Source organism: Tyto alba, unplaced genomic scaffold (assembly GCF_018691265.1).
Source record: "Tyto alba isolate M040663 unplaced genomic scaffold, T.alba_DEE_v4.0 Super-Scaffold_40, whole genome shotgun sequence".
NCBI lineage: Eukaryota > Metazoa > Chordata > Aves > Strigiformes > Tytonidae > Tyto > Tyto alba.
The window spans coordinates 29,190,166-29,202,892 of NW_024881316.1; the positions used below are offsets into that span (position 1 = coordinate 29,190,166).

Genomic DNA, 12,727 nt, shown 5'->3' on the forward strand with positions numbered 1-12,727 from the left:
TTGAACTGTATGCTTTTATATTTCATCCTTTTCTACAAAGGTATTGAAAGCATTTACATGAGGTTAAAAGTAGGTACAAAATTTCAAAAACAGCTTTCAAACCAAACAGTGTTACCTATTGGCTTGACTCCTCACACATCTCATGTTTTATGTTATCAAAAGAAATAATAAAGAAAAAAATGGTTTTTTCCTTTTAATTCTCCCATTAAGTACAAAAGGAAAATATCCACTTACTTCCATTAGGAAGACGGGCTAATACAATTCCACTCCCACCTCGAGCAGTCACCAAAAATCCAGCTTTGATAACTGACAAAACTGCAAGGCCTTTGGCTTTAGCTATTACATGAGCTGAAACAGGAAAATAATTTATTCAAGATCTTGTAAGAAATTCTAAGAGAAGGAGAAAATGAAACTTTACATTTAACAATTTTGAACGTGTAAGAGTTAAATCATCAACGCAAAAGCTTAAAGAAAACAGCAAAAAAGCTGAACTGATAATGACACCTCCACTCCGTAGTCAACCACAAAGCTCACAGGTCACATTGGCCTGCACTGATCTCTACAGATCTCTACACTGCTACAACTGCTTCAGCTATCCTGGTTGGCTCATACAGAATTAGTTTGCTTATTGCCATGAACACTGTGTGTGAGTACCCTTAGCAAGACAAAGAGGCAGTGAATAGTTGATATCCACGTCCCTGGATTTTTGGAGGAGTCTGAATTTAAATCACAGTAACACACAGCAGCCTAATCAGCTTGTATCATTAGACAGTGTTTGTGGCAAATAAAGTGTCGCCATCCTTCAAGTCTTATTACAGACCTTCTGGAACACAAGTTATAAATTCAAAGCCAAAACCAAAGGAAGACATTCGGCGAAACACAGAATAACAGCTACAAAAATACAGGACAGTAGCAAATAAGAGCGCTTAGTCAGTATCAAAGGGGAAATGCACCCTGGCCTCTTTCTTCAACTTACTTCCATCTAGCTAATTCTAATAAACACAGATATTTGAGAACTCAAGCTGCTATTCCAGGTGCTCCCTTAGAACAGGGTGAGCATGAGACAGTCCATCCAGCCTGGAGGGAAGCTTCCATGTGCAGATACCCTGTGGCTGCAAACATGCAAAAGATCTCTCCCAGTAATATCTGCCTAGAATACAGCAAACCAAACCCCCTTACTTCCGAAATGTTTTCACAAAAGTTATGGTACCCCAGATATTCATTCCTCTCCAAGTTATTGTCAGTGAAAACAGAGTGAATTGGTAAAGAGAGCATGTTTACAACACAGGGGAGTGCTGGAAGTTTTAACCAAAACAAAACACTTTCTTTACTCACGAGGTATGATTTTATCAGGTCCATTTCTAGAAGTTATTTCTGTAAATTCTCGTAATATTTTAGCTGCCTTTTTAGCTTCTGACTTCAGGTTGGAAGGTATAGGGTTATTCACTGTAAAACATGAAAGAAATAAATTATACCTATGGTCAGTTCAGAATAGATCATATAAAAATAGAACGGTTTAACTGGTATGGGAAAAGTGAGTCAAACCAACCAAACGGGGAAACAGCAAATACAAGAAATGATCTTCTGCATCAGATACACATTTTGTCTCAGATGGTTGTAGCAGAAGACACCACTTAGGAAGAGCACACGAGCCCTGTTCTTTTCTGCAATCTCTTCCCCTTGTACTTCATCAGAATCCACACTGGTAACAAAAAAATCCTGGAGATACATCCTCAGTTGGTCCTGTCACTAGTTATTTATGGGCTTGCTGCATATGAATTTGTCTAATGCCTTCTCAAACCTGCTAATATTCTTTACCTCCAGAACTCTATTTTAAATTAATCTACTAGTTACAGTGAATGCCTGCTAGTTCAAGTATCGTGAATTCTGGTGAACAACTAGTGCATTCAACTTATCCACTACCTTTAAGCTTTTATAAATAGCCACAGCCCCCCAGCCTTCTCCACTTCTTCACTAGTCCCAGGCTTCTTAGTCTCTCCTCAAGGTAGTTTCTCCATCACTCTGGTTGCTCCGTACCACCATCAACTTCGTTGTCCTTCAAACCAGCAACTGTCGACCAACGAACACTAAAAAGTTAACAATCTCTTCAGGAGATTTCTCTTACAGAGCTAAACTTGCAGCATGCTCTGCAAGTGAACAAAATTCCGTTTCAGACCAAGAAGCTTCCTTTAGAAATCTTCTTGTTGAAGGGCTTATCAAGATTTTATCTCCAGTGTGATTCAATAAAAGCACCTCTATAGGTTTCAAGTGAGGAAAAAACAGGTCTTAGGGATAGATTATGTTTGCTTTATAAAGCTGCAGACTACAGTAACAAAGACAAAAAAATCTTGACATTTACCCCCCAAATCCATGAGATCATTCTACAGAAGTGTTGATTCCATTTAGATCTACCAGATCTTCTGTCATTAATCAGCTACTGAACAGAATCAAGTATTCCAAGATATTAATAGTCTGCAACAGTATAAATACCACTTCATGTATGAATAGCAATGTTTCACCTGCAGATTTGCAAAAAGAGGCCTTAGTGCAGATAAAGAGATAGGAGTTATTCTTGACTCTTACATCTACTAAAGCCCCTCAAAGCTATCACATAAATTATTGTTTTCCTGTCTGGACATACCAACATCCACCATTTCCAAGTTTATCAGCAACAAATAGTCCCAATAATACATGAATATATTGTCAGATCAGAGATGCATCTAGCCTCATGTCTTATCTGTGACAAGAATTAGCAAGAGTATTTCCATTAAATTCCACTGTTCTTTAATTCACAAAAACATGGAAAAGACTGTGCATAAACAACTCTCAGTCAAAAGTGGCCTACTTTTTTAATAGGTGTTCCCTGAACATTTATTCACCTCTGCACTCTGGGCAAAACCATGGAGGTGAGGACTAAATACATTTTGAGATTAAATCAATGAAGCTTGGAGAGCAATTCAGCTCAGGCTAAGTGAAACACCTAGCAGCAAATCAGCCAAGTTTCTGTCCAGGGTCCACTGACTAGAACATGAATTACATCTCTACTTTTCAAAGTGAAGTATATTCCTCTAGTATGTTCTCCAAGCAAGAATGGAGATTCCCAGAACAAGAGATTTTGACAGTGGAGTGTCTGAACTAGATTCCGCTGCAAAAGAAAGCTTGTAGGAACATTTGGCTTTGGTGAAAATGCAGCAGGTATAACATTGGAGAGTTTGAAGTGAGAGCAGATACCACAAGGTTGTGCAGAAGCATCAGCCTCTCTGGGAACAGAAGGAAATATATGCACAGAATGCAACAGACTCTAAACAGCATTGTGGTAACAGAAAGAAGACATACTAATTCTATCTCCTAATCATCCCTTCTGTCTTCAGTAAGTTAAGATGATGGCCAAGTCCCCGTGTGTGAAAGGATAGGGGAAGATGACAGTGTAAATTCTAAGAGCTCAGGACCTTCAGAAAAAGCTATTGGCATGTGTGCAATTTTCTCTGACTGCTATGGCACTACAGTTATAAGCCAGCTTGCAGGAGTTTTGAATATGCATTTCTTCCCCGGTTCACCAGGCTGAAACCCGGCTACACGGACACAGCAAGAAGAGAGACAGGTATAGCCCAAACAAAACATGAACAGGCAATTTCTTTTGGTAGATTAACAAACTGCACTGGAGCAAATGTCTCCATTACTTCTGTTGTTTGTACTTGACATTGCATTTTCAAGGTCAGAGGGGAAACATCACCAACATGTGGTAAAACAGGAAGATTTTTGCTTTTGTATAGAGATACATTGAGGCAGTCACAAAAAGTATACTGCAACACCATTCTTCTTGAGAAGGCATGAATAATACACTTTCAGTATGTTATAACTTATAATTAATAATTATTATTGTAACACACAGTGCATGTCTATTTGCATAATCAAGTGAACACTTCTGTATGTAGGGTTTCACTTGAGAGATTTCATAAGTTTAGAATTTTTGGGAGAGTCACCTACTCAGTCTACCCAAGATACACATTTCATGGTTCTTAATTCTTACAGTTCAATAAGATTCAAGTGGAATATATGCTTCATTTTCACTGTGGTAAAATGGACAGTTACATGCTTGACCATGCAGGACTCTCAGTAAAGTGATCAAGACAATGAAAATAAGATGTGCACACTGGAGGTAAAAAACATTGCGGAGACAAAAAACATTACAGAGGAAAAGCAAGCACTATCCAGCTTCTAGATTACAGACAAATAAACTTCTGTGCTCTTCTCACTCTATTCTTGAACTTTGCATGCATTCCTTCTTCCCCTTTGTCCCTCTTTGACCAATCTCAGAATTTGGAGGAACATCTCCAATACATTCTTCTTACCACTAAAAAGGGGGGAAAAAAAAAAGCTCATATTTCAAACACATTAGAACAGAAAAGATGAGATGTTTTCAGACCTGAAAGTCTGCAAACAAGAAGATGAGTAAACAAAAATAAAAAAAAAAAAGCACTTTACAGTTTTCATACACATTTTCAGATTCAGAATTGCTTTAGAAAGATTTGATGGTTACCAGAAAACAGTGCGTGCATGTTTATGTCCACGTAGGAGTACTTAATTGAAAACAATTCAAAGCTGAACTTCATGAGCCAGCAAAAGTAATAAAAGTAATACTGTTACAACCTCACTGTCCCTTCAACTCTTGATACATAATAGGTTTCAAAATCAGGTTTTGGTCACACCTTGGGGCAGGAGGGAGGGAGGATGTCAAAGTAACCCTTTTCAGTGTTTATTTTGAAAGTTTCACAAGATACCTTGGATGAATCCATGATTTTCCTACCTGGATTATTTTTATCCTGGTCCTGAGGTTTAGGAAGAAATTAGAAAAGCTTTTTACGATGCGGATGATGTTTTATGAAACATGTTGCCCAGAAAGGTGCCCCATCCCTGGAAAAGGATTCAAGGTCAGGTTGGACAGGGCTCTGAGCAGCCTGATCTAGTTGAAGATGTCCCTGCTCACTGCAGGTGGGCTTGGACTAGACGACCTTTAAAGGTCCCTTCCAACCCAAACCATTCTATGATTTATCTGCGCTATCATTCTAAGCATTATATTCCCAAATGCAAACTTTGCACTGAAAAATATAATTACCCAAGCAAACTGAAAAATATGTATTTCTACTCCAATCCTTCTAAAAGGGTATTTTTTTTGTGCCCCATGGTGTGGCGCATCTTTACTACCAGGGAATAGAGGAGATGGAGAGAGATGCTTCATCTAGCTGTACACCACAATGGCAAGCACAAGAATAACCCAACTTCCCATCCTCAAAATAACAGCAGAAACTTCACTTTCCCCCTGTGTTATTTGTTTCCTACCTCAATACTGCCTCTGCATCCCCTTCTTTTTTTTTCCCCAAGAAAAAGTACCTTGCTTTTTCTCTTCCTGACAGAGACTGAAGCAATGCCGGACTATTTTTTTGGACCAAGAAACAGCAGCAGGATTTGACAACAGCATTCTGCCAGTTACTCCGCACAGAGCCAGCAGCTTTGTATGCTTTCAGATGTGGGCTAAGAAATGGGTGATATTTCTAAACCACAGCAGAGATACAGAGGTGGGTAGAGGGAAGGGAAGAAGGAAGAGGTTGAACGCATTGCCAACCGAAGAGCTCAAAGCTACACCTTGTAGTGAAGAGTTGCAAGAAAAATTACTTGAATACGGATCTTAATTTAGACAGCAGCAGGTGTGAAAATTAAAGTGACTTTAATTGGCAAGCAAGCATGGCACAGAAAGGTTTTAATGACAATGGACAGGATCAACAAGCCAACTTATTAAACACTTTAATTGCTGGAAACCAACACAGTTACTCAAAGGGGCTACCATATGACTCTCCATAGTGGCTCATTCTGAGTTCCTTTATTTACTTCCATAATGTTATGTAGATACTAAGGAACTGGCAGGATGCCTACAGGGGTCTTGAGGAACTGATAACTTATTTAAAAACTAAAAACCGAAACAAAACAATGAAGCCCACACCATGACCCTAAGTATGTATCATATGATGCTTCATAAAGCCTGGCTGGATTCCCATTTTGCTAAGATTGCTAGAGCCATAGAAAAAGAAATCTAATATTTTTATCATGGAAGAAAGGGGGAGGTTTGGTTCTCCCTCTTAGGGTATACAATAGTCAAGATTTTACTGACAGAATTCAAGACTAAATAAGGACACAATCAACACTAAAAAGGCAAAGTTTAATGGTTAGCTGTATAGCATGGGTGAGGACTCACTCTTAATATGAAATTTTAGATCCATCAATTTCGTAAATCTTTGTTCGAAGGCAAAGAACATTACAATTTTACAGTAAAAATAACTAGGAAGTGGAAAAATCACACAAATATGTCAAATGCAATTCAAAGCTGATCATTTAGGGTTTTTAGTTAAAAAAAAAATACATAGAGGTTTGCACTATGAAATGGTGGTATCTGTCCCAGAATACAGTAGAAATGACTACAGATTATTGTTAAGATTAGGGACAAAATCTTGTTTCTACTTATTTTAATCACTGCATAAACAGACAAAATCGTAAGTGGGATTTTTGTGATATCAGAAATACTTTAAACTTCTGTTCACCTATCAAATTGCCCTCCTCCCCCTCAAGCTTACTTTAGAATTTGAACTGCAAAATTCTTTTCCTAAAAACTGATTTAATATTGCAAGTCTCTTCAACAGATGTTACAGAAATATCTGCTTTTTAATAAAAATACCGTGTGAAATATTTAGAAATAAGCAGAAGTTCCATGTTCAGTTTACCCCTTCAATAACATAAGGAATAATCCTTTAGCGCTGTCTTCACTATTAGCTTTTAAGTATGCATATATAATTGTCTGTTTTGTATTCAAGTAATGCTCAGGAAAGAGGTAACCAGGAGCAATAAGACAATAATATCTATCAGGAGGCTGTACTGACTGATGGATTTGGAATGCCATGACCAGTGAATGCTCAGCTGGGAGCAAGCTTCATTTGCACTCCTGCTTGTTGTTGAAAGGAGAAGATATTGAGCATATGTGAGTCAGCAACACAAACCCCATAGGGGAATATCACACCAAAATTGATTAACTGCTTAATTTGTAAGCTGATGAGGCAAGTGCGTCAGCCTCTAATTTACATTCTGACTAACAGTAATAATGTGTTGGCTGAACATTTGGTGAAATTATCTGAGCAAGGTATAATAAAGAATAAATAAAGCCTTTTTACTTAAAAGCTATAGCTGATTTGGATATAATCAAAATTCTGCTGAATATGAACAGATGAAATAAAGCATGGTGGCATTATGAGAACCTGAAAATCAAAAGTACAGTTTCAAAGAACATAGATGATGAAGTGGAGACAAAGCCTCACATGCAGATTTCATACATATGTTGCCCATGTAGGTATGAGCTTTGAAGTATTTGGTGGAAGGTGGTTTGGGGTTTCTTTGGTTACAAAAACAAGCAGAAACAATGTCAAATACCTTCTACCAGCCTCAGACAGTCATTCAGTCTTCACTTTCACTTCACTAAAAAGTTCAGAAACAGCACAATACATTCAAGCATAGCTGAACTACAAATAGCCATGGTTATAGAAGCAACGTCAATGCTAAAAAGCCTACACGAACAGAGAACATTCAAAATTATGATTAAGAACATTCATAAACATGAGAAATAGCATAGTCAAGAAAGGTTAAAGAAGAACATCTAATGGGAAAGAGAAACCTGAAAAGCAAGACTGTGCAGTTGTTGGAAAAGAGCCTAAACAAGAGATTTCAATTCAGCACTACAATTAAAGAGATGAATGTAATTTAGGTTTCACAGATGTGTAACATCGTGGTACTGTGGTAGCCAGCTCCAGCCTTGGGATTCATCTGGTACTTGGAACTCCTTGAAGAGCGTGCAAGACATGCATCGTAAGCATTTTGCCTAACCCAAGAAAAAGTGAAGCAATATAGAGCAGTGGTTGACAAGCAGTGGACTATGTTAAACATGTCTCCATCAGTTTCCCTCCATTTACTACTTCCAGCACTTAAGGCCAATGGCAGACAGCAAAGAAGCCACGTCAATGAAATGTCAAGAAAACATCTCTGGAATCCATGAAAATAGTGACAGAAGTTAAAAAGGAACATGAGGGGAAAAGATGGAATAAAATAATGGCAATAAACACTCCTTTTAGTGGAAACTCAGCAGACTTCTAATGTCAGAGCTTGAGGTCCTTACTCCTAGTTTTGGAGACAAGAACAACAAGCAGGTATTGTTTCCTTGAGACTCCAAGGAGTGTGAAAGAGGAAAGCCTCAGAACACGTGCTTTGATCATCCTGCTGGAAAGCAGTAACGATATGGCAAAAAGGAATCTAGGAAAGGAGTAGCAGGGAATGAGAAAGCAGCAATTTTTGACACAGAGGTTCACACCAATTGTCTACGCTGTACAATTCTGCCACAGGCACCCAGAGAACAGCAAGGGAGACAGAAGACAACAGAAAACACCTTGGTGTAAGGCAATGGAAGCAAAGTTGAAAAGGAGAAAACAGGGTCTCTCTGTACAGTGAGAAGCCTTACACTAATTTCCTGTATTTCTACCATGCTCCTCACCACATGGATTACTGAAATTTTACCAACTTTCATGCAGTACTCTTCCTCAACAAGCTTGGTGCAAGTAGTTAGTGCTATGTCAGTGACAGTAAGAGTTATGGCAGGGTGCAAGTACTACAGCAGGAACTAAGCCTTGCAGAGAGGCAGCTGAACTGCACTGGAAGAATCTAATGTGTGCTTTCACAATCCTAAAGGTTTTTGTACTGTTAGCTAATATAACAACTCTCCTCCTTCCCCACTCTGGATAGCAAGAAGTTTACTGGATGGTACTGCATTAAGCTGGTTCTGCGAGTGGTGGGGGAGGGAGAACAGAGCAGAAAGGTCCGCAGAACCTGCAGCCTTCAGCATACAGAAAAAAAGGAATTGGAAGTATTTTAAAGTTTACTCAAGGCAGATGGAAATATAAGAACAATCATTTTTATTCGCAAACATTGGAAGGAAGCAAACTGGTACCTAAAAATAAAGCTGAAAATTAAAACACCCACTCTTATCCATGTTTAAACCATCTTGGTTTTCCTTGTTTCACCTGCAATAAGCTGCTAGTCAGCCATTGACAATGGCCTGTGTACAGGAAAAACCACATGAGCATACTAAAGCTACAACTAAATTCAGTCTTCAGAAGTCAAACATAAAAAAGGAATGTCACTTAACAGAAGAGAGCACCTTCTCTAAAAGGAAAATAGCCCAACAATTATATTTCTCTAAGAGGAGAATCTCACAGAAATTTCTATCACACCATACAGCTATTTACAGTGTTTTGAAGATTTTTTTTTTATTGAAGAGGGGTAAGAGCTATAAGAAATCATTCTTGAATTTATGAAGCTTACCATTTCCAAACTTACATATATATATTTAAATCACAGTAATTTGAGGGGGAAAAAATGGTAAATGCCATTTTAAACATTAGTACTGCTGGAAACCTGTGTGGAATCTTGAACTGCATCTGTATGCTTATTCCAAGACAACTAAGAAGTCAGACGGCAATTATGAGAAACCCAGTCACTTACATTTGGATTTTGGTTTTCAAATACACAGTATGAAGTCAAACCAAAATCTACAGAATCACAAATCTTTATTCAATAAAGAACCACTTCAAACACAGAAGCCTTTACATTGACAGAAATGAAGTAATAGAGATAGAGGGTAGATTTCTTCCTTTGTTCTCATCTCTGCAAGCATGTGGGTTTTGTTTGTTTGTTTTTTGTTTGTTTGGGTTTTTGGGGGGGTTTCTTTTGGATTGTGTTTTTTTTTTTTTTTTTTTTTTTTTTTAATATATTACTGTGAGCTATGGAAATCAAACTACCTCTGAAGATAACTTGAAGGAATCCAGTATTATTAGTTTCCCTCTCCAGGTTCAGAATTACATGTTTCTGTCTCACCTACAACCTGCACTTGTACTACTTTTACTATTACAGTATTCCAAAGCAAATTGCTCTTTGCAGCCTTCAAAAGCACCTAACTTTGGTTTAGGGCTTTCTGCTATTACTTTTTTAAAGTAGAAAACTTCTTCCTGGTCAAGATTTTAGGCCATTGTCCTCTATGCACAGGGATTTTGTAAACTCAAACTTACAGAGATACAAATTGAAGATGTTAGATGATGACCTTTCTGAAACCAAAACAAAATTTATTTGAAATGCAGTGATTACATAAAATAACACATCCAAAAATAAGCTTAGCCTCTGCACAGCTATCTGAATAAATTAAACTGTATGAAATGTGATAAAAGTATTAATGCCTGTTAGCTATGTCAGTATGAATATTGTCATGTATAGTGTCCAAAAGCATACAAGGTTTTTGGTCAGATGCTAGTGTCAACAGGCTGCCTTTTCAGATTTTGCTACCAATTACATATGCATTTCTAGACCATGGCAGCTCAGGATTTTTCATATGGAACATCCATTTTGTTAATGCTAAAAAAACCCACAACATGCAAAAAACCCTCGTGCCCACAGTCTCATTGTGTGCGTATTTTTTAATTACTTTTATCAACAAAGAGGAAAGGATTTAACTCATCCAAACAAACTATCACTTGGTGATTTAATGGAATATCAGTCCTCAATCTCATTTTGAATTAACTATTTCCTTGAGAAAATTCAAGGAATTTGAAAACAGCCCCACAACACACAGAGCCACCCACATTATCAAAAGCATTTGATGAGTTACGTTCCCGGCATTCTTTGTACTGAAGTCAGCTTGAAGGAAATTCTAATTACAGATGCTGAATTTCCTCTCATCTCCAAGAATGATGAACTTTCTGATGAGAGCTGGAATACATGAGAGTAAAATGGTACTGACACAGCTGAACAATGCACTTCAAAGAAAAATGTGTTCCCTTTGTATATGCAAGATGTTTCAACTAGGTGATGCCTCCTTATTTCTAAGGACCTGTGGCATTTGAAGACAGGTGCTAACTGCCTGAGGCACAGCTGAATCAGAAGATTTGTTCCAAAAAACACATCAGACATCTGTTCATCTGCACAGGAGGCAGAGTAGTGAAACACCTGCAGCTAAAAGTCTTCAAAAATCCTGGTAATTTTTAGCAATAACAAGAATCCTAAAATCCCAAGTCCACATTTCTACAACTGAATTGTAGCCTTTGCATGAGGAGAGGATAAAAACAAGGCGCATGGGGAAGAAATCACTCAATTTGTGCAATGATAGTTAGAAAATAGCATTTTCAAGAATACAGAGACGGTGGTGCACTCTACAACAAGCACCAGAGGGAGAGTTATCCTGTGGATTGTCTGAGACTAACAAGTGAACTCTTCCAAGAATTTGTATTACGAGAATTGCAGGTTTTTACTCAAAACACGCCACCACACCTATCCACCCTGCCACCCAAGCCCTGGGAAACTGCCTACCTGAAATCCTTTTAGCAAGAGTTTCATATATACTTATTGTAATATGTTTGATGTGTAAACAGTCGCTTCTAAAGGGGTTAGGTGCTGCCCAACAAGCTAGATACGCAGCATGACTGAAACAAAGTTAAGAGCTAGGAATTCAGTTCTGCCTGTCTCTCCTCATATTAATACAAGAGTTGGTATGACATGTGATATTTAGACATGGGGGTAAGGAGCAAATCCCAAAGGGAATCCCAACTTTGGCTTGCTAACTCTATTTTAATCACAAAGAATACATTTCAAGGCAATCCAATCAAGTGAACAAGTACATTAACCTTTGCACAAGAAAGCTTTAACTCAAACAAAACCATGCTTTTCAGAAAAAAAATCCTAAACCCCATCTTGCTTATCTTCTCACCAGACAGGATAGAGAGAACAAAGATGTAACAGACTACAACTGCAATATGCACTACACAGTAGTCCTGTATGCTACAATAATAATCTACATGACAAAATATTTGGGTACCTTAACAAAATATAGACTCCAGATATTTACTACAGAAAATATTTAACTCTTCTACCAGTAAAACTGTCACTATTGTTCTGACCCTCTCATTTCCCCATTTCATAGATGTCCCAATTCCCTATGTGCATGTGTCAAATCTAAGAAGTTCTCACAATGAATTAATTTCAACAATTAATCACACAAGAAACATTTCTTCAAACTGAAAGGAATAAACTTTAAAAAAAAAAAAGTGAAAGTGCTTGATATTTATTAATAGAGAATCTGAAGAGCCCTAGTTCTACCTAAGCTTTTAGATTGCCTTGTTCACAATAGCACTTCTCTCCCGCTAAGTCATACAGCCTATTCTCCATTGCAGCCTTGCCTCACAGGCTCTTTTACAACAAAGTATTGAATGTTCCAAAAAAAAAGCCCCAAAATAACAAAACCATAATATAGAGAGCTTATCACATCAGAAACAGTAATTAGTAGTGAGAAACCATGATACAAGACAAAGAACAATGGTGGATTCTGTTACAGTCCATTTCAAAGGTATGAAGTTGACATTAACTGAAGAAGGTACAGACTGTAACTCTCTTCCACCACCGAGGGCTGGGAATGTAGAATGGCAAGTAAGATAACCATCCTCCCCAAGACGTGGAAACATTAAATACTTTGTCTCAAAGTTAGAGCTAGGCACCTACCTACATGCAACATACACACATACAAATACTAAGTTTTATATGAACACCAGAATGGTCTTTCGAAGAACTCCTATGTACAGCTTCACTTCCCCCGACC

General features: G+C 37.8%; 1 protein-coding gene across 4 annotated transcripts in view; it reads right to left on the bottom strand.

Moving 5' to 3' along the window:
* SH3YL1 (SH3 and SYLF domain containing 1) overlaps positions 1-12,727 on the bottom strand; it is a 48,505-nt gene that overhangs the window by 34,416 nt on the left and 1,362 nt on the right. For all 4 annotated transcript variants that reach the window (XM_042802945.1, XM_042802944.1, XM_042802943.1 and 1 more), the window contains exons 2-3: positions 1,336-1,446; positions 235-348 (exon numbers count right to left, since the gene is read on the bottom strand). In XM_042802945.1, coding sequence (XP_042658879.1) covers positions 235-348; positions 1,336-1,446 — 225 coding nt within the window. The remainder of the gene's footprint in view (positions 1-234; positions 349-1,335; positions 1,447-12,727) is intronic.